Here is a 22,892-nt window from a genome sequence, read left to right as displayed (position 1 = left end):
TTAATACTGAGGACATATTGTATGCTTACTAATGGATATGGAATAAAATCAGATTGAGATTTAACCAAATTATAGCAAAGTAAGCTAAATAATGTAAAAAAAAATCTGCTCTTTTAATGTACAGCTGGAGAATATCCAAAGTGAAACAAACACAAATCAGTCCAGTGGTGTGACATAGAATCTTTGTTTAAATCTAGATTAAAAATAAATCTTTTTAGTGGTGTATTCACAGAACACATCTCTTAGCCTTGTGTTAATAAATGCATATGAACATCTTTAGGGTGAAATAATATCTATATGCTAAACCTTCTCCTTTGGCTCTCAGGTTACTCATGCTAGTGTTACTACAGCTTGGATCCTCACCTGTGGTCATCTAAATGAGACCAACACTAATGAAGACTCCAGATCATGGCAACTATATATAAACATACCAACCTTTCAAATATGATTTATTGTTATCATTGCCTTAAAGTATTTTGAGTGATTTTTGAGTGAACTTTGTATTGACTAACAATGTTTAATTTTTCTCTAAGCTCCATGAAATATTCTGATTTATTTGTCTGAAATATGATGAGCAAAACGCCAGTGAACGTCCACCAGTGGGCCGTCGACTATGCCGCCAGTGGGCCACCAGTGATGTTATATTAGCTGGGAATCGGATATAGATTAACAAATATCACAACTAATCCCCCTCAGAGTTAGAACAGTTACGGTACAGTCCAATATCCCCAAGGGTTCCCAAACCTTGCCATTCCACGACCCACCTAGAAAAGTATAATCTTTTTCGATTTACCAAAATATTTGAGATTAAAAACTAAATCTAACCTTTTTTTTGATAGTAGAGCTGTACAACTGTCTGTCTGTCTGTCTAACTACCTATCTATCTATCTATTTATCTATCTATATGTATAGTGTGTGCCTTGTGAAAGTATACTTAATATAGCAACATAACATAATGTTTACACAGTATTTTATGAATATGTGACGCTGGAGCACAAAACCAGTAGCAAGGGATTATTTGTAGCAACAGCCAAAAATGCATTGGGTCAAAATGGTATTAAAACTCCTACAACATCAAGATATTTAGTAAATTTCCTCCCGAAAAAAAACTAATTTTTGCTTAGTAACATGCATTGCTAAGGACTTCATTTAGACGGCGATTTTCTCAATATTTAGGAGTTTTTGGACCTTCAAATTCCAGATTTTCAAATAGTTGTATCTCGGCCAAATATTGTCCCATTTTAACAAACCACGCATCAACGGGAAGCGTATTTATTTAGCTTTCGGATAATGTACAATCATTAGCAGAAGAAAGCCCTTGCTGTACTCCTCTACGTCATCGCTCCGAGCCTCTCTGATTATTACTTTCACTCAAAGCGAAAATAGAGGGACGGGGCGTCTTTTCTTCACCGAATCTGCATCAACCTTTTTACAATTAACAAAAAAAAAAACCTGGAAAAATGAAGCATGTCCTTATTTCTCTCTTTTTGCTGTGCGTCCGTGGACATGGTAAGATATTTTTTTTACGCATTACTGTCTCTTTTTCGGTCATAGATAAATAAAAGCCAGCGAGTTTTTGCATATCAGATTTCTTAACTGCGTATTCTGATGAAGTTCATTTGTTGTTTTGCAAGACCATTGATGTTCATAATGCTGTTTCTCGTTCGGACAACGAAAACGAACGTAGCAGGTTGAGTCGCAACATTTCAAGACAATCTAAAAGCGGAAGCGCGGCGCCAGACGCGTCGCGTTCAGTTCAAGACGGTAGAGTCAAGAACAGTTAATCAATGAATTAAAGTTATGAAGTAGTTTTCTATTAAGCACATACGGACTTGATGCTAGAGAGAGGCGTTCTGTTGGACAATGCACATTAGTCTTCCAGTCTAGCATTTGATTTTATGCAGGTTAAAATATTATTTGTGACAAATATATTGTAAGTTAAATGAACAACTACGTGAGTCGAGTATATACACCCTGTATAAAAAGTATAATACTCTGCGGAACCCCAAGCTTGGAGGAAAAAAATACATAAAAATAGTTAATCCTGTTCTGTTGGGTAAATAGCATCTTTAAATGATCTTTTTGACTTATTGATTAACATAATCAATGTCCCTCTTCTAAAGGAAATCTGGATTGTATTTTTTTATTACAGGTGGCAAACCATGCAGGACTCATTTGCCTCCACTCTGTTATGCTCCAATCCACCCTGTTTTTATCTCCCTATAACAGGGTGGAATACATTCACAGCAAGTGTCTGAACAATCTACCAATATATTTATTCTGTTGTGGTCAATAAATAGCAGAAAAAGTCACTTTTTTAAGAGTGTTATGACGAAACATTGTTTATTATCTAAATGCCATATCCACACTGTATAGACAAAAATTTGCCAAAATTTGAAGATCTTTGGAAGAAATATGAAATATGTTTTTTATGAACAAATCTGATACATTTAATCTGTAATAGCAGTTTATACAATGTTTTTATGGGAAAAAAAACCTCATGTTTGACATGTTTGAAACTAAATATAGGGGGAAAAAAGAAATACTCTTAACCCCAACTGAGAAAGCCAAAACATGTTAGGTTGTTCCCCATCTCTCCCTCTATGTATTTGACAGCTTATAATTAACAGGTTTCGTTTTTTTTTCTTAGGTGTTGATACAGATACAATGCCAGTGTTAGTGATGGAGGGAGATTCGATCACTCTGTACACGGATATTGAAACAATTCAACAGGAAGAAATTATATGGTATTTTAATGACTGTTGCCTTGCTGACACCACTGGAGATCAGAACAGTACAGATGTTCAGTGTGTTAATGATACAGAGATATTCAGAAACAGACTTAAGGTGAATAATATGACTGGATCTCTGACCATCACAGACACCAGAACCACAGACTCTGGACTTTATAAACTACAGATCGGCAACAGCAGCAGCAGTCGTCTTCAGGTCTTCAGAGTTTATATCTATAGTGAGTCATTATGTTCCTCATCTGATCCACAGTTCTCTCATGTTGTGTAGTTTGTTTGTTGTTATCAGCAAAAGATCCTCCAGCAGAAGTTGATTTGTGTTTCAGATGCTCGTGAAGAAGATAAAATGAAGACAAAGTCAGTGAAGGAGGGACACTCGTTTATTTTATATCCTGGTGTAGTGAAAGCCACAAGTTATTTGGTGAAATGGATTTTTGATGGCATTCCTATTGCTGAAATCAGTGGAGATCTTAGTTTTAACTGTACAGATGTTCAGTGTAATAATGGCACTGAGAGATTCAGAAACAGGCTGAAACTCGATCAGACTCTATCTCTGACCATCATGAACACCAGAACCACAGACTCTGGAGATTATAAACTACAGATCATCAGCAAAAGATTCAGCATCATGAAGAGCTTCATTGTTAATGTCACTGGTGAGTATCATATAGTGATAAAACTCACAAAATATATTCATATCTGCTCATATAGGGGTCTGATGCACTATGCACCAGTGAAAACTACTGTATCTGTGTTGCATTTAATTCTCTACTCTCTCTATTTTTACAAAACTATGATAAGTGCATTTTCACAGCATTTTTCTGTTGTGCAGTTTTGTTTGGCTTATTTTGTTCAATTCTTCAGGTTATGCTGAAGCAGAGAGAGTGTCAGTCGTGGAGGGAGATTCAGTCACTCTATACTCTGATGTGGAAACAATCCAACAAGAAAAGCTTAAATGGTATTTTAATGAGATTCAAATCACTGGAATCACTAGAGACTCCAATGAAACTTGTACAAGTGTTCAGTGTAAAGAGAGACTAAAAGTGAATCATCAGACTGGATCTCTGACCATCACAAACATCAGCACCACAGACTCTGGACTTTATAAACTACAGATCAGCAGTGACAGTCTTCAACTCTTCAGTGTTTCTGTCTTTTGTGAGTCATGTGTTTCTTATCTGATCTGTGAAAGCAATCACTGTCATATCCATAGATTTCTCATGGTTTGTTGTTTTCTAAAGCAGCTGTTGATTTCTGTTACAGATGCTCCTGAACAAGATAAACTGAAGACAAAGTCAGTGAAGGAGGGAGAATCTGTCATTTTAGATCCTGGTGTAGTGAAAACAACAAATTATTTGATGAAATGGATTTTTAATGACGTTCGCATCGCTGAAATCAATGGAGATCTTAGTTTCATTTGTACAGATGTTCAGTGTTTATATGCTGATGAGAGATTCAGAAACAGACTGAAGTTGAATCATAGGACTGGATCTCTGACCATCTTGAACGCCAGAAACACAGACTCTGGACTCTATTATCTACTCATAACCACCATCAGATACACCGTCTTAAAGAACTTTTGGGTTAATGTTACTGGTGAATATAATCTTTGATCTCATAGTTTTTAGATCCACTATGCAATGTCAGAACTTGCACTTATTTCACTACTTTTAATCTTTATGATCTAAAAGACATTTTAACAGAATTTTACAATTTTAGAATTTTCTTTTGTTTATAACTATGGATATTTCTTCAGGTAATGTTGAAACAGAGAGCTTGTCAGTAATGGAGGGAGATTCAGTCACTCTACACACTGGTGTTGAAACAAACCAACAAGACGAGATTAGATGGTATTTTGATGACATCCGCGTCGCTCAGACCACTGGAGATCTCGGTTTTATGTGTACAGATGTTCAGTGTAAATATAGTGATGAGCGATTTAGAGACAGACTGAAGCTGGATCATAAGACTGGATCTCTGACCATCATGAACACCAGAACCACAGACTCTGGACTTTATCATAATCAAGTCATCTACGGCAGCAGCATCAGTCACGAGATGTTCAGTGTTACTGTCTTTGGTGAGCAATTATGTTTATTATAGCAAGTATAGCAAGCATTTAAGTCAAGCAAGACCAGAAAATCACTTTCATATCCACAGGTCTTTCATTCTGTGGGATTTATTTGCAATTGATTGATTTGTTGGTTTTAACTGATTTTGGTTTGTGTCTCAGGCGTTTCTGCTGCTGAACGAGATGAAATGAAGATAAAGTCAGTGAAGGAGGGAGAATCTGTCACTTTAGACACCCGCATGATACAAAACCCAAATGATTTATTGACATGGTATTTTAATGATACTCAAATCACTGGAGATCAGAGTCAGATCTGTACAGATGATGAGTGTAAAGAGAGATTCAGAGACAGACTGGAGCTGGATCATCAGACTGGATCTCTGACCATCATGAACACCAGAACCACAGACTCTGGACTCTATAAATTACAGATCAGCAACAGCAGAACTAGCGTCATACAGAGCTTCAGTGTCACTGTATCTAGTGAGTATCATTCAACTGTTTATTTCCTTTTCCCTTGAGCATTTTTAGAAATATTATTTTTAATCAAGCTGTAATCAGAATCCCGGAAATGTTGGGAAGTTTTTTTTAATTATTTGAATAAAAAGAAAACTAAAAAACTATCAAATCACATTAGCCAATAGGTTATTCACAATATAACATAGAGAACAAAACAAAATATTTAAACTGAGAAATGTGTACACTTTTTCCACTATTATAAATGAGCTCATTTCAAATTTGATGCCTGCTACAGGTCTCAAAAAAAGTTGGCATGGAGGCAACAAAAGCATGAGCTGAATAGCTGAATATTTTGAAAAGATTTAGCTGGGAGTAAATCTAGCAACTAATTAAGTTAACTGACATCTAGGCTGTAACATGATTAGCTATAAAAGGCATGTGTTAGAGTCTCTCAGAAGTAAAGATGGGCAGATGTTCTCCGATCTGCGAAAGAGTGTGTAAAAAGATTGTGGAGTACTTTAAAAAACAACCTTCAGAAATCACTGTCAACAAACTGCGATAAAGTGTGTAAAAAATGTGCCCAGGAATACAATGAAACACAATCACGTGCCATACGCAAATGCCAACTGAAGCTCTATAATATAATAAGAAAGCCACATGTTAACATGATCCAGAAGCACTATTGTGTCTTGTGGTCCAAGGCTCGTTTAAAATTATTGTGTCAAAGCGGAAAAGGGTTCTATGGTCAGACGAGTCCAAATCTGACATTCTTGTTGGAAATCATGGATGGCTTGTCTTGCGTAATTCAGCAAGACAATGCAAAAACCACATACTGCAGTTGTAGAAGAGTCTGGTGAACGGACCTGCTGCAGTGCAGATCTTTTACCTAAAGGGAACCTTTGGCTCATCATTAAACGGAAAAATACGTCAAAGATTACCTCAAACTCTTCAGCAGCTGAAACATATATCAGGCAAGAATGGTGACCAAACTCCAACACAGAAACTCATAACCTCGATGACCAGACAACATTCCAACAATTCCAGAATTTGGGTTGTAATCGTCACTACTGTTTTTCCCCTTAGCGACGGCCCCTGTTGCAACAAACATCCTGTTAACAATACCCGGGAGCGCCGCCACAGTTTCCAGGCCGCCCTTGCGATCTCAGTCCCTAGGCTCTGCAAATTGCGTTCTGGTAGAAACTAGTTTCCCCATTCGGGGCGCCCCTTAGAATTGTCCTAACTCCGCCCACAAAACTTGCCACTTTAAACACTGAAGCAGTTTTGAAGCATTAAAAAGGTGCAAAGCATTTTAATTGGTTAATTTAATTGGTTAATTGATGTATCGTTTGTATTTTACACAGTGAAATGTTAAAGCATTGTTTAATTTGTATCTTTGTTCTGTTTATGTGTTTTTGTCATTTACGCAATTTCAAATATGGCCCACACCCCGTTCCCCAGCTAAGGAACTGGCTGTTTCAAAATCGGTTCTGCCTCCAGCCGCTGTAGCAGGAATATGTGTTGCTGTAGCTGTTGTTCTGCTGCTCGTTGTTGCTGGGGTGATGTACTATCGCAAACATCAAGAGGGAGAAAGTGGTGAGTGTAACATACAAAAAATATGAGATTTATTTTGTTAAAATCTTTTTTTGTATTATATTTATTATAATTGACCTAATAATGTTTGGTATTGTTTAAACAGACATCATGCTGCACTTCACTAATCAGGTAAGATACTAAGTGAACTGAATCGTTTTCGCATGGATTGTTTCAGAATTTAATCAAGACCAATGGTTTGAAAATGTTTTGTAATTAACGTTTTCTTTTATAAGCTGTTAAAACCTATGTTTAAGATAACTGTCTAACGTGCATGAATCCAATTTTTTTATGAGAAAATATTAACATGAGACACGATAGGTCAGCCATTTTACATGAATATCCAAATTCTTCTAATTAATGAGAAGAGAAACATTCAAAAGCAATCGTTCATTTAATCGTCAATAATTTCTTTTGCCTTCTGTGAATCTGTTTTCTTAAAGATGAACGGCACTGACAACCCTATTGATGATTGCGACCAATGAATCTTCTTTTTAATCCGACCGAAACTAAGGATGCTAACGACACATCACAGTAACGTTATTTTTTAAATATACTTTCATTGAAAGAAAATGTGAAGAAAAGGCACCAAAACCGGCACCAAAACCAGCGGGATTTCCAACAGTACCATTTTCGGCTAATTCGATTTAAACTCATTTGCTGATTAGGTAGCATAGCTTCAGAAAAGACAAACCATAAATGATCAACCAACTGAGTAAAAAGACAAAGCCTGACCAGAAATGTTCGAGTAAAAGCTAAACATCATGAGTTTTGAAGACCAGGCAGAATGAACTTCACGTCTGTTTCCCGAAAATCATTGCATGCCAACGACGGCAATGGTTTTTAAGAGAATATGCTGAATTACACTTTTAAATATAAGTATTGGGTTTAAGGTTACTCAATTATTGAATTGTACAAATGTGAAAAAAGGTTAAATGTCATATCCTACTGAGATGCAATTTTGTAGATGGTTTATTCTTGTTATAATATACTTAAGTGGACCGAGCAGAACATCAAACAGGCCTGTGATCCCAGTTTAGTGTTTAATATCGCTTCAAACCCCCCAACAAAAAAAAAAAAAAGTGCAAATGGAATGAAATCTGAAATTAATCTAAGGGTTTAAATAGTCTTGGCTCGTTTGAACATTCATGAGTCTAAGTCTAAGTTTTATATTTTAGGAATCATAAAGTGTTAAAAGATATATCACACAGGTCCGAAAGTTTAAAGGTAACCTAAAAATGTCAAGTTTTTAATTACTCACCCTAATGTCGTTTATTGACTTATTGACTTATTGACTTATTATTTTAGCTTTTTTTTTATGCGCAAGAAGCATTGCCACAAGTATCGGTCCATAGAGTGTCTCCATTGTGTCCTGAATCTAAAATCTGAATCTCAGGAACTGAACCTGCTTGCTGGTATTGAGCATAGGAAGAGGTGTTTCAAGACTATTTAAAGGAATAGTTCTCATGCCAAAAAAAATAGACAAAAACGCGTTCATTCGATCAGCAATCCAAGACGTAGATGAGCTTGCTTCTTTATCTGAACGGATAGATACTCTGCAGGTAACTGAACTGCATGCAGCGGCCTGGACATGAGCAGGCAACAAATACAGGAGACTATTGTACAATATATAATCAAGATAAACTAAAAACGATCACAGACACTGCGCAGGAACACCAACGTCCGGCGACAGAACTGATTACATGATAAAGAAACAGGCTCATCTACATCTAGGATGGCTTGCGGGTGAATACGTTTTCAGCACGTTCGAATTTTTGGGTGAACTTTTTCTTTTAACGTGTTAAAGTAGCGATATGCATTTATTAATGTAATGTGAGTGCATGTATAATCTTGAGATATATTTTATTGTGTAGCATTTTTGTAAATGTTCTTAGAAAAGTCATTACGCTGTCAGAGATGATGCGCTCTCATATACGCAGCAAAATCCCCGGTGTTAAATTAACGCTGTTGGGTGTCTATATGTGTTAAACGTGACACTAATGATACATCTCCATTGTTGAAGACGCTGGTGTTAACGAGCAGAATCACCAAAGAAGAAAATCGCCATTACGGTGATCAGTGTTTACTTTAGTTGAGCCCTTGACCCTTGACCTCTTGATATTTTGTAGTCATCATGTGGAGATGATTATGTTTCGATACGATCATTATGTAGTGACCTGAATAAATCAGAACGGCATGTAAGAAACCCTAGGATTTATAAATAAAATAAATGAATAAAATAAAAATATTTCACTGTGGAATGAAAAGGTTGTGGAAGGAAATTTTACTTGTAGATTAGACTTTGACCTGAAACTCTGAATTCATTTAATTAATGCTTATGTTATAAGGCTATAAAAGGCAAATGTAACTATACAGAGTGTATTTCCTTAACCCATGAGTAAAAATAAAAATGTTTTTGACAAATTTTTACTGTGTGATCAAATTTGCATGCCCTCATTGGTGTGACGTCATGTAGGTGGGTGGGGCAAACGGGAAAAACAGGAAGTTGGTCCGTTAATGCATAAGGTGAGGAAAACGACATTAGCTTCAGCTGATTTTCAAAATAAGGTCATAAAATGATTATAACCAAGACATAGCATGAATACATAGTGTTATTATCCAATGGTTTTATTGTGTTTGGGTGGATGGGACAGTATGATTTTGGATTATTGGGACAGGCAAATTAATAAATAAATAGTTTTTAATTAAGCTCGGACCTGAATGTTTTTTGTTCTCACTTCAGTGCGATTTTGCAATGGCTTTTAGAATTCAAGGGGGGACAGACTTTGTGATGGCGGACGGGGTTAAACATTTCAGTGAAATTTAGGGGGGAGACTTGAATGTGCACAATGAAGTTTGAGGGTGAGAATGAAATGTTCAATGAAATTTAATGAAGATAAATTCATTTTTTCGCCGAAGTTTGAGAGTGAGAATCAAATGTTCAATAGAATTTGGGGGAAGGAATAAAATGTTTCAATGAAATTTGAGGGTGATAATGAGTTAACATACTTAACATCTTCGATATTTCATAAATATGTAATGTGTTGGGGTGATTGTTTCAATTTATGCACGCCGTGGAATTTCAAAAACTGTCTCAATCACTCTTAAATCACCTAAATTAAAATTCTTCTTTAATTTACTCAACCTCAAGTTATTCAGAATCTGAAATCTCTTTGAACACGAAGAGGATATTTTGATTGGGCACCAATGACTTCCAAAATTGGATAAAATAAAAATTAATAGCACAGCAGTCAATGGGTCCCCATAACTGTTTTGTTTCCATAGTCTTCAAAATGTCGTACTTCGTGATCAGCTGGAGAAAGAAATACTGGAGCGAGTAAATAAAAAATATTTTCAGTCGTTCCACAATTCCTCCCTTTAAAGTGCACCTTTTGTTTTATCAGTATTGCATCAGAAACAATTACTTTCCCCGTTTTATTCTTCCCTGTTTTGTTCCTTTCCCTTATAATCATAAACCGTAAATATCGTTGAGCGTTAAACTAAACTTTGCGCGCTTCGCCCTCCAGACCAATAGGTGGCGGTAAAGGCCTTTTGCATTTTTCTCCCACAAAACTGTCAAAAACGGGCAGCAGCAGAAGAATAAAGTAAAGCTTTAAACCGTTTATTTATTTCTTTATTAGACGTGCATTAGGACCAACGGGATTAACAGAAACCCTAGAAGATGAGTGATGCAGGACACTTCACAGTAAAGCAAGAAGATGCTGAAGAACAAAGAGGTTGGTGTTTATTTCAGAATTTTTCATTGACACGTGACGGTGGTGATGAGAAGTTTGTGGTCGTTTTAAAGGTCAAATACGTTGAACGAATAACGAACGCGACAAGCAGTGCGTATGCCGTCGTTTGTTGAGCTTTCAGATATTTTGATGTAATTTTGAGGTTTTTCTGTCGATGATAGATGCTAATGCATTGCGTCAGGGGAATAAAACGTTTTAAATAGTTCAAATAATTTACTCAGGATTTGTAAGGTGATGTTGAAATGGTTGTGGCACAGAAAATACAAAAAAATTAGGATTTAAAATGAATACACTTTATCAAGGGTCTATATTATGGTTGACACCTATATGAACAGTTTAGTTTTTAGACAGCAGGTTATTCTCCTCAAATGCTGTTTAAGCCATATCCCCATATATACCCGTTGCAAATATTGAATGTACAATATCAAGCAAACTTTATTCCAGTCAGATGATTGGATCTGAGTGGAGAGTTGTTGGAGTCTTTGATATACTAGTTACAAAGCTAGTAACTTATCAAGTCATAAGTGTGAGTAAATTTATTCCATAAATGTAAATTAATTTAATTTTAAAAGATTAAATGCATATGTAGACAGAGCCAGTGTGTTAATGTAGATGTATTTTGGGCTGTGTCCACTTGGAGGCAGTATGTGTGTTCATGACTATCACATGATAATCCACACAGGAAAGAAGCCATTTACCTACGATCAATGTCAAAAAGGCTTCATGCTAAAATAAAACCTTAATGAATGCGTGAAAATCCACACCGGAGAAAAGCAGCACACGTGCGGTCAGTGCGGGAAGAGTTTCACACACAAAGGAGCTCTTAAGAAACCCATAAAAATCCACACTTGAGAGAAGCCACGCGTGTTCTTCATATGGAGTATGTTTTATGTTGTTGCACGCTTTAAAAGTACACCAGAAGACACGTGCCAGTGCTGTAACGGTCAAATTAAAATGTTTTTAGAGAATTCATACTGGAGAATAGCCTTATCATTGCTGACGCAAAGTGTCAGGTCTCATGAAACCACATTAGATGATCCACATTGGAGATCAGTCATATCTGTAGGTCTCACCAAGTGGTCTCATTAGGTCTACCCGATCACGTGAACGTGCGTAATAATAGTACAAGTGTTGCAAGCGGGAGTTCTGTTTCAACTCAGAGAATGTCTTTAGTGATGGATGCAGTTCTTCCATTGTTGCTGGATTTCAAGAGGCCAGGGTTAGTTTTCTTGAGTTGGACTCGCCACCAAATATGATTCGCAGAACAGCTGGAGCCGCCATTACAGCGGCATTACATCTAAAGCAGAAAAAAAACAACACATTAGCATTATTTGTAAATGCATGCAAATTGCACCCTGCCCTGACAAGCTGAAATGCATAAAACCAAGAATATTTTTTTATCGACGTAATACAATATCATATTAGAACTAGCTGATTAAAAGAAGAAAAAAAATCTAGTATGGTTTTTGCCATTTCAAAGTCTTTGAATGAATGTTGGTTGGGTTTTCTGTTTCTTTGGGTGCTGTAAATGTTAGTTTTAAATGTGCATCCTAGAAACGTACACAGAACAGTTTCGTAATGCCTGAGATGTCCATTTATTTGTTGGAAAAAGTCTCTTTCTGTTGCTAACACTCTGCATGAGCACACGTGACATTGGAATGTAGATAATTCTACTGTTTTTGGAGTTTGATGTTGATAATGAGTTTTGTATGAGTGATTTAGTGGCTTACTCCATGTATTAAATGTACACGGGCAATCTGTGAATAGACATGGATAGAGATAACTGCCCCTAAATTGCCCACGAGTCTGCCTAAAATGTTGCAACGGCTTGTTCCAAACTGGATTGCCAGTTTGCACTGCCACATACACTGACCTGGAAAGTACAAGACAATTGCCATATATTCCATTAAACAAACGATAACCATACAGAACAGCTTGTGCCAAGACAGAATAAGTAGCCTATCCTTACTATCACTAGGAGGTTGCCAACTTGGGAAACTTGGGAAAATAGCTGATCAAACTTCGGCCCTCCAGGAATTGAGTTTCTGTTAATCTGGTTTAAATGGCCATTTTAGAAGTTGTTGCGAATGTTGTTTGTGACAGCAGTCAAACTTTTGCTATATATGAGATAAGAGGAAATCGTTAAGAACCTTCACCAATTTCATTATTGTCACGATCCCAAGATGGACTAGGGGTGTATGGGTCGCACACTTAAATTTAAGAGACATTGGTAGGCTGAATATCCAACACTGGTTACAACCAAAGCGATGACACGAGACAAACGAGATGCTGAACGAGGTGATTTATTTACAATGAATATGAAAGTGCAAAAGAAATAATACTAATTAAAGAAAAACATTTACATAAAGGAAACATTTCAAGTGTAAAGCAGAACAGATAGAAAGACTGGCTATTGGTGCGGCTGAAAATAAACCAAAAAGCCAATCTAACTACAAACAAGTTCCCCTTTAAAACTGACCTAAGAAAAACAAAAGAAAAGGAAAAAGAAAATCTTCAACGTCCAGGACGTCCTAAACTGCTCTTCTTAAGAAGTACATAGGTTGGCACGCACCACCTTACCTAGTGTATCTCTAGACAAAGAATCGCCTAACTGTTGGGATGTAAACCACGTGGCTTGCTTTCCTTAGCCAGTCTTTCTGCCACCAACAATGTCAACCATTTACAAAATGAGTCTCAAACAAACAAAAAAAACCCCATCAGTCTCTAAACTAGGCTTTTAAAACCCAGTTGAGAATGGCGATTGGTTGAAGCCTGAGCAATGGACCACTATCTGCACAAATCAGGAGAGCAGACTGACAGGATTGGTTGAAATGTTGGCATTTTACATTTACATTTACATTTAGTCATTTAGCAGACGCCTTTATCCAAAGCGACGTACAAATGAGGTAGGCATATAGAATTTCTGCTTTTTGCTGATGATGTTGTTCTGTTGGCTGCATCTGGCCAAGACCTACAGTGTGCACTTGGGCTGTTTGCAGCTGAGTGTGAAGCGGCTGGGATGAGAATCAGCACCTCTAAGTCTGAGGCCATGGTTCTCAGTCGGACAAGGGTGTCTTGCCCCCTTCAGGTTGGTGGGGAGCTCCTGCCTCAGGTGGAGGAGTTTAAGTATCTTGGGGTCTTGTTCACTAGTGAGGGAAGGATGGAGCGAGAGATCGACAGACGGATCTGTGTTTTTTTAAAATGAAAGCTTTCGCCATGGCTGTCCCAGTCCTCGGAGCTATATAAAAGCTATATAGAAAATGTGTGAGGTGAACTAAAGAGGAGAAGTACCGACACGTAGCTGGTATTCTGAAGGCTCTGAAGAGATTCAAGATGAAGGATCTCTTATCAGGTGTCCTTCAAACTCTTTAGGCATTACAGGTGAAAACTCTGCTTGGGAAAAGGATATTGCAATAATTGCAGAGATGTAAAATGACTTAGGGGAAATTTAACTTTGTTAAAGCACAATCTAAACCGACTACTTTGACTTGATCACATTTGTGAAGAAAAAAACAATTACAATTTTTTCAACTTAAAAAGTACATTACATTTTTATTTTTTTAACTTATGCAAATGTGCGTGCTTGACGTGAGCACTAAACACACACGCACACATTACTACTTCAGTTATGACTTTCATCAGATTTAGATCTTTTGTGTTCATCTGATAAATGAAAGTCATTTAATTCTTATTGCTGCGCTAGAGAAGTGTTTGACCTGTGTCATTGCATTTTGTTTTGTTTTCTCCCTTTAACCAAACTTCTGTGTGTTGTACTTTTTTACTTGTACTTTTAATTGAGCAAAGTCTCTTTACTTTCACAAAAATTGGAGTACTTTTTACACCTCTGAATAATTGTGGCCGATATGAACTGGAGAAAGCATTTATTTGACAATGACGGAGTATGGGAGGGAAATATCCGTTTGTATTATTTCCATAAGTTTTGTAAACGTATTTAATAGTGTTTTATGAAGGATAAGGGTTTATTAAGAAATACAGCATGCATGTAATGAGGACGCTGGTGACGGCTGCGTATCCATGTGCGGAAGTTTATTGGGACAATCCAAAAGCCAAAAAACCAAAATGTGTTTCCAAGTTAAATTATGTCAGATTGAGGCTCTGGCTAGTTTACAATTTTTTTTTAAATAACAAAAATGGACGTTACACTTGCCTGAATCCAAAGTAGAATCAAACAAGCAGATCAAAATGTGTGAAACATTTTCTTCCACCGATCTGTGGTCTGCTGAGGAATTTCCCCTAAAAGAGTTTGACCCACGTTGTTCCCTCTCTGTCCCCCTCTCCTAAAAAGGTGAAATTGGTGAAGTGGTTATTGTGGTTTTTCTTAAGAAACATTGTTTGATCTGTTGGGTGGAAATGCTTTTGCAGAATATATTTGTGTGTGTGGGTGTTTTTAGTTATTAGTTTGTAGGAGAAGGGCTTCTTCTTCTGGTTCTAATATTGACAGAACCTCACAGCGTGACTTGTATCGGACTTTTTTGGACATTCTTTCTCTCATATGTGAAATTTGTGAAATTTTGACATTGACTAAGAGCGGACTTGGTTGTGTCGGCGTCTTTGGTTGTTCGTCAGTTTCGACCCTGCATCTGCAGGAAATACAGAAAAAGGCGAGCAAGCAATTCATTCTAAATAAATAAATACATAAATAATGCCTTTCACAGTTGGAAGCCAGCAGATGATCGAAATTATGAGATTAAAAGGTTAAAGTGATGAGTAAACGTATAATAATGAAGGAAATTTGTCAGTGTTATGACACGCTTAATATGACGGAAAAATACATTAGGGTCAAAATTATTTCAGTTTAAAAACTTACACCACATTTGTTTCATAATCCTGTCTGTCAAAATCTCAGATTGTATCACAATTATGCTTTTCATCCTAATTATGACATTATTTTCAATTTTTTTAACCTAATATGATTTTTGATATGTGTCGACTTGCATAAAACGTCTGAGAATGCGGCAGTATTAAATAATGACTATATCAATGGAGTTTTCAGGTAATCTGTTAAATTAGCTAGCTGTTTTCATTGTTGATATTTTATTTTTTATATAACAATACGGCAGTAAGACCTGGTTAGCAGAATATAGAAGTCTATTATGCATACTTTATTTTATTATATATATTTTATATATATTTTATATATATATGTATATATATATATATATATATATATATATATATATATATATATATATATATATATATATATATATATATATATATATATATATATATATATATATTTATTTATTTTTTATTTTTTTTTTTCTATTCTGACGTTGGATGGTCGTAAAAAACATTTCACTGCATGTCGTACCATGTATGTATGTGACAAAATTTGAATTTGAACCCCTAAATCTAGTATTTAGAGTCTACGCGGAACTATTCTAGTCACCTTTTTCTTCAACACCAAAGTAAGCCTGGGTAAGATTTCCAGTTCAATAGCAACTATAGGTAAATAACGAGGAGAATACGTGCAGGTAAAACTGCTTCATAATTGCATTATAATAACATCGTAAGGACAATTCAATATGTATTCAATATAACAAACTGTTTTGCACAGCTAGAAATAACTGAACGCAGATAAGACCGGAAGCCAGACCCGTAGAATTTAGAAATGACGGCACCCATTTTTACATCAAGAAAAAGGGGGATAGCTTTTGATGGGTTGCGTTTGATGTTGCACCCATAAACTACTAAACTTTTTTTTTTTTTTATTGAACTGACAACTACATTCACACACATGCAACTCACACACACTTTATGTGGTCTCTACTTTGTTTTACGTACACCCTTTACTTTATTCCTTTACTTAGATTAGATTCTTAGATTATACAAGATAATTTAATTTTGCATAGTCTTCCGTAAAAGTACAGTAAGTACAGTGTAGGTTTAGCCATGGTTCATAAATGAACCATTATAAAGGTTTAAAATAAGTTGTTGCTTTGAAGATTTCATTAAAATATTGTGCGGCAGTACAAAGATAACAAGCAAGTGACACAAAACTAGAATAGACGGTGAACATTAAGGTCCAGGCTGAGAATGCTTACGAGCAAAAGCAGGTGAGTCATGGTCCTGTATGACTGTACATTACCCTAAACATAGTTTTCCAACAATTTTCAAAGTTCAAACCTGTCCAGTTATATAGTTTGTATTCACAGTCTGCTGACCTGTTTTTCTCCATTTCTTACACATGCAGCACATCACGACCGAAGCTACAATCAAAAAGGATCCAGAAGCAGTAATCAGCCCTTTAGGAAATAAAGGTATGCCATGACCTGTAATGGACAAAATGAGCCATTATTGGGATTGAATTGGTCTGTTCGATCTACACGAAACACTGGCTGCGTAAATATCTACACCAACATACCTGAACACGTGTGACAGAGCTGACTGATGTCCAGATGTGTGGTCTGGTTTCTGATGGGGTTGTTGATCACACAGCTGTAGGTGTTTTTCTCCTGATGTTCCACCTCCAGAGGTAGAGAGAGACTGATGCTGAGATCAGACACACTGATGCTGGACAATAAACTGTTTCCTTTGTACCAGGAGAGAGTCACATGACTCACGTTCTCCGCCGAACACAACAACGAACAATTTGATGAAGATGAAGAACAGTTTCTGGTAATGTTAGGAACCGGCAGATGAGCTGAAAAATGTGAGACAATAAACAAAAATATGGGTAAATCTAAATAAATCTTATGTTCTTTTGTAGTGTGTTAACGGTCAGTGAATGTTTCCGTCGTCGCAAAATATAAAATGTGCTCATTTATGTGTACGTTAATCAACATGTGCCACACATGCTGTACACTGAGCTTATTAAATTTATTCTTTTAATAAATCAAGACTATATTAATGACATGACAAATGCAACTCACCATAGACAGAAACCCAGAATCTTTTTAATGACCATTTTTTCCCTATAATCTCTAGTTTATAGAGTCCAGCATGTTCAGATGTAATGTTCGTGATGGTCAGAGATCCGGTCTGTCTGTCCAGCTTCAGTCTGTCTCTGAATCTCTCATCAGGGACATCAAATGTGGAGAAGATTCCATTAGCGAGATCGATTTCAGCGATGATGGATGCTTTAGCTCCATATTTCCACAGCATGTCATCATCTTTATGTATTTCAGTAACATGAGAGTATAAAGTGACAGGTTCTCCTTCACTCAATGACACTGACTCACCAAACACACCTGATGAACAGAAAATAAGATGAATTAAGGCTATTGCTATTATCAGGTTGACTTTTAAATAAATATGATTTGAAATGTATTTGAACAACAAAAAAGAGAAGTCCTGGACATTACACCATAGGCTAAGTCAAACATTTAAATCCAAATCCAAAATAGATCTCAGAATAATTTAAGCCTTGAATAATAGTTTATCCCTTACGCTGTGTTGAAAATCTTTAATCTGATGTGGTGATCCAATTTAAGTCCAATACAATAACACAGCATTTTAAGTTGTTGTTTTTTTTAATTTATAATTTAAAAAAAAAAAAAAAAAAAGGGATCATTTATTTGAGAATTTGCCAATATGATACTCTATTTTAAACATAAGCAGCAACTTTAAGATTCTAACAACAGAAGAAATAACAGACTTACCGTTCAGATACCACCAACATGGACATATCAAAAGACACATGTGCAACATTTTCTTTGACTAAAATCTCATAGTGCTGTCTGTTGGAGGTAAATTTCCGTGTGTTTGTGTTGTGGGCAGTTGAAGTTTGACTGCCTCATGCACACAGCCATGCACACATGTTGTGTTTCCACACACACACACACACACACACACACACACACACTCACTTACTTACTTACTTACTTACTGTGTGTTGTATCATTACATACGTATGCATGTTCTTTATTAAATGTAAAAAATAATTAATTTTCAGTTGTTCTGAGAAAACATGAGTCATGATGAAGTCATAAATCAAACTGAAAGTGGTGGGACTAAAACACACATCCTGTATGACATCCTGTTAGGGTTTTTCTCTGTTTCTGGCTATATAGTGGGCAAACAGAGGGAGACTTACGGGAACTAGCAGAAAGCTCTAATTTGTAAGTGACCATTAATTCTCTTCAGAATTTTGAAAGGACCAACATACCTTGGACTGAGCTTCCTGCTGGACAGCCGCAACTTGATCCCTCTTGTTGAGAGCCAGAACCACTGTCCTGGTTGGTAGGAGTCGTCTATTGGCCTGGAACTCCTGTGTTCTCATGGCCCGCTGGACACGAAAATGAGCACAGTCCCACACTCACTTTGTCGAATCCAGCCGTCCACCACAGGAACTGAAGAAGGTTCCACGGACCACAGAAACATGGGGGACTGGAACCCCAGAACGTACTGGAAGGAGGCAGGCCTGTGGAAGTGTGAATGAGAGAGCTCTGGGCAAACCATCTGTGTTGGTAGGTTCTGACATTTTTACTTGCCCGTTGGCTTGGGGATGATATCCTGACGTGAGACTAACGTTTATGACCAACTGTTTGCAGAAGGTGCTCCAGGGCGACAGGCTTTAGAAAGAGGTCGGTTATGATTGGAATGGTGGTGTAGTTGTTAGATGGGGGTAGATTGGTGACAAAGTGAACGGATAGGTGAGAACATGGTTATTGTGGAATAGCTTAAGGAGGGGATTGGGCACAGACAGAGCAGGATTTCACATAGGTAGTAATATCCTTGGTCATGGTGGACCACCAAAATAAGTCTGCAGCAGATAGAGCAGTGATCCCCAAATCTAGACCTTGAGAGTTTAGCTTTAAACCTAATTTAACACTGTTGTGTATCTGTGACTTTAATATGATTGAGCCCATAGTTGGTGTTGGGGGAATTCCGTTCTATGAGTGGTGACATCATTGAGGATTCTGGATATAAAGGCCTTCAGGCGAAAATGGCGGTCTCTCTCTCTCTTAGTTCTCCGTTTCCCACGGTTCTGGTGGCATCTCCCTTATTGCCTCTTTTGAGGCTGGTTTTTTTTTGTTTAACGAATTTCGTTTTTATGTGGTTTCTTTTTGATTATCTTATCAGTAGCGGGTAGCTTATCTTATTAGTTCACATTTTGTTGAGTTAGTAAGAGCTGAGGGAGGGAAGTAGTTGTCCGGAAGACTCACCCGTTCTGGTTTTGTTTGTCGGCAGACAGGTAAGAGCTGCAATCCGAGAACAGGGGTAGTCAGGGGCTTGCTTCCTTAGTTTTCCTACCCGCGATTTGTTATTATTCATGTTTCGTTTATAAGTCACGCGAATTGTTTATTATTTTGAGAATTGTCTAATAAAAGGAGGTGTCTTAAATTCATATCAGGTGTTGTGACTCTTTTATATGTTCGGCCTGTATACTTTTCGTTTATTTTTATTAAGCGAGCCACAAATCAGTTATGGGCCGTAACAAACACAAATGAGCATGCTAATCAGCGTCTTCAGGACCATTAGAAAATCACAGGTAGGTGAGTTTTATTAGGGTTGGTGCTAAACTCTGCAGTGCATTGGACGCCCAGGGTAAGATTTGAGGAACCCTGAGATAGTGTGCAAGAGTTACCTGGAAAGGGAATCTGCTTTACAGTTCTTACTGCCAGGTCGATAGGTTACTGCAAACTAAAAGGGAGAAAAAAAGACAGCCCACCGATCTTGGTTGTGGTTGGGGAGCTTTGCACTCTTAATATATTCAAGATTTCTGTGGTCTGTGATGACTTAAAATGGTTGAAGAGACCCCTCTAACCAGTTTCATGCATGTCCACCAAGGTCCTTGCCATGTCACACTCTGCTGTATCTCTGGATTGCTGTGGTCAAATGTCATCCACTTCACTACTATTCGCCATTCCTCCATGGCCTCCTTCATAGAGGTGCTGGCCATTTCGTAATTGCTTGAACCTTCGATTTGTCCATCTTTACTCTGTGATAACTGATGTGGTAGCCTAAGAATGAGGCCTGGTCAACATAGAAACTCTCATTTTTGAGCTTTGACATATAGTTGGTTCTCCAGTGGTCTGGAGAGGATGGTTCTTACATGGTTGAAATTGTCTGCTTCAGTCTTGAAGTAAATGAGGATGTCATCAATGTAAGCTACCATATACTTGTTAAGAAAGTCATTCTCATAGTGCCCTCTGGTGGTGAGAAAAGCGTTTCCTATTTGTCACCCTCCTTAATCCTACTCAGGTTTTAGGCACTACTTAAATCCAGTTTTGTGTAGATTTTTGTGTGGCTTCTCGTAGTTGTTCTAGTGCGGCCCATACGCTAAAAAAAAAAAAAAAAAATAATGTGACAAAAATATATTTTATGTTGTATCTGTGTTGCTCTATAAAATATATTTTTGAAATCGAAAATATATTGAATTTCAACTAAAATACATTTTCACCTTACATTAGAATATGTATGGTGATCAAAGTATCCATTATTTAAAATGTATTTAACAATTATTATATATTAAACTTAAAAATAAGATTTTTAACTAATTAATAATTAAATATTTTTTACTCATTTTAAAAATAATTTTCAAACTTAAAATCAGCAGGTTTTTATTATTATAATAATTATTATTGTTATGTATTTTTACATTATTTTACAATATTTCTTACAATGTACACTGTAAAAAGTGATACCATATTTACTCAATCAAATTGTCAACTAATTACAAGATAAATTTAACACAGATATTTATTATACTTAATCAACTGAGATGTACATAAGTGAAATGTATGTATTGAAGTATTTTACATAATACCAGTGATACAACATTCTGACTTAATTACATTAATAATTTCATAAGAAATCTAGCCTTATAGTGCATATCAGTGTTATATTACATTAGTGAACAAACTCCTTCAGCGTTTTACTTTAAATATCACACATTGCTCAGGAATTGCATTTAAACATGCAGAAATAAGTTATATTACATTGGAGGCTGTAAAAATATTAAAACTACTGATTCAAGATTTATTTGAGTATTCCTGCTGTATCTTCATCTCTGTGGATTGTCAAAACTATAGGTTTTGGGCCTCGTGCCTTCACTCTGCACTGCAACCGTGACCTGTTTAAATGATAACAGTGGGCATCGTAACGCCTGGAGAGAGCATCCGCTTTACCGTTATTACCGCCGGGACGGTACGTAAAAGGTGAAACTAAAACGCGTGAAAAAGAGGGACCACCATCACGTTCGCCTTACACGCGAAAGGTCTCCAGTTCGAAACTGGGCGGAAACGCTTGATATACTTGAACTCTCACTTGAGTTTTTCGGTTTACCTTTTAATAATGATGTTAGTGGTGACGCGACGGTACTATAGTTGCGGATGAAGCAACGGTAGATATCGGCAAACCCTAAGAACCGCTGTAGAAACGCTCTGCTGGCGTGGTGTTACACCCTCCTAGATCCTAGTTTTGCCTTTGAGATAAGTGTTATAGCTCATCTGGCCCTATAAAACATTAATTGTGCTTAATGTGTTAAAATAGTCTTTAATTACATCAATCTATTTTAGTATTTCTTTAAAAACCTGTATGTGTTTACCGACGTCAAACTGAAACCTAGACTTCTTTAGAAATGAGTTTTTTGGTTCAATCTACAGAAGCAAAACAAATAATTAGATCATTGAGACTCATGTAGGTTTGTCTGATGAGTGACTATTGAATATTCTGCTGTTTGTTTTTATTATCTTGTGTATGTCCTGATGAACAAACACTAAAAAGAATTGTATCGACCAAAATGTTTGCCGTTCCTAAAATAAAGCTGTATTTCTTTTTTTTTTTAATCTTCTGGTTGTCTCTTTTCACTTTTATGGTGAAAGGGCTTACATGTGTTCCTGTAGTGTATATTTTTGTTGTATAATACCGTACGTGATTTATAAAGGTCTTTTCCTGTGGGTGTTTCTTGTCGCATAGTGCTGTGATGCTATTATACAAAAAATGGCGTCGCTCAAAATCACGAGAGTGATGACCGAAGTAGAAATGCCTAAATATTAGCCAAAGATATCGGTAAAACCTAGAGAGCGATGGTGTGCTTGTGCTGAATTTGATGTCCGACAGAGAACATTGTGTGTGATTTTTTTGCAGTCAATATTCAGTTTTATTTCCTACAAAAAAAAGACAGAGACAAAGGGCAGATTTAACAAGTGATGTTGACAGTTTTGTACATAGTTTGTGTGTATGTGATACAAATTTTAAATAATACTAATGCATAATAAAAAAAGGGGAATAAAACCGAAAGATGTGTGTGAGGTATTTTCCAGTGAACTCTAATATCAGTTCCAGTAGATATGGTGG

General features: G+C 36.6%; 2 protein-coding genes across 2 annotated transcripts in view; both read left to right on the top strand.

Moving 5' to 3' along the window:
- Positions 1-1,356: 1,356 nt before the first annotated feature.
- On the top strand, positions 1,357-8,932 carry LOC122327323. Its single transcript, XM_043222602.1, has 10 exons — positions 1,357-1,509; positions 2,651-2,971; positions 3,077-3,406; positions 3,615-3,908; positions 4,014-4,346; positions 4,507-4,830; positions 4,984-5,304; positions 6,739-6,873; positions 6,977-7,002; positions 7,314-8,932. The coding sequence occupies exons 1-10, from the start codon at positions 1,461-1,463 to the stop codon at positions 7,353-7,355; spliced, it is 2,175 nt and encodes a 724-aa protein (XP_043078537.1). The 5' UTR covers positions 1,357-1,460; the 3' UTR covers positions 7,356-8,932.
- A 1,521-nt stretch (positions 8,933-10,453) lies between these two features.
- LOC122327545 overlaps positions 10,454-22,892 on the top strand; it is a 28,987-nt gene continuing 16,548 nt past the window's right edge. Inside the window, exons 1-2 of the transcript XR_006247647.1 lie at positions 10,454-10,607; positions 16,843-16,909. The gene's annotated coding sequence lies outside the window, so the exon portion shown is untranslated. The remainder of the gene's footprint in view (positions 10,608-16,842; positions 16,910-22,892) is intronic.

This window comes from Puntigrus tetrazona, chromosome 22, assembly GCF_018831695.1.
Source record: "Puntigrus tetrazona isolate hp1 chromosome 22, ASM1883169v1, whole genome shotgun sequence".
In the NCBI taxonomy this organism is placed as follows: domain Eukaryota; kingdom Metazoa; phylum Chordata; class Actinopteri; order Cypriniformes; family Cyprinidae; genus Puntigrus; species Puntigrus tetrazona.
This window is presented reverse-complemented; position numbering and strand designations above follow the sequence as displayed.

What these genes read in the sequence shown, in the direction of transcription:
- LOC122327323 (XM_043222602.1), top strand. Translation starts at nt 1,461, where the DNA reads ATGAAGCATGTCCTTATTTCTCTCTTTTTGCTGTGCGTCCGTGGACAT. An exon ending in GCTGTGCGTCCGTGGACATG is followed by an intron (nt 1,510 to 2,650) that starts GTAAGATATTTT and finishes TTTTTTTCTTAG; the next exon opens with GTGTTGATACAGATACAATG. An exon ending in CTTTTGGGTTAATGTTACTG is followed by an intron (nt 4,347 to 4,506) that starts GTGAATATAATC and finishes ATATTTCTTCAG; the next exon opens with GTAATGTTGAAACAGAGAGC.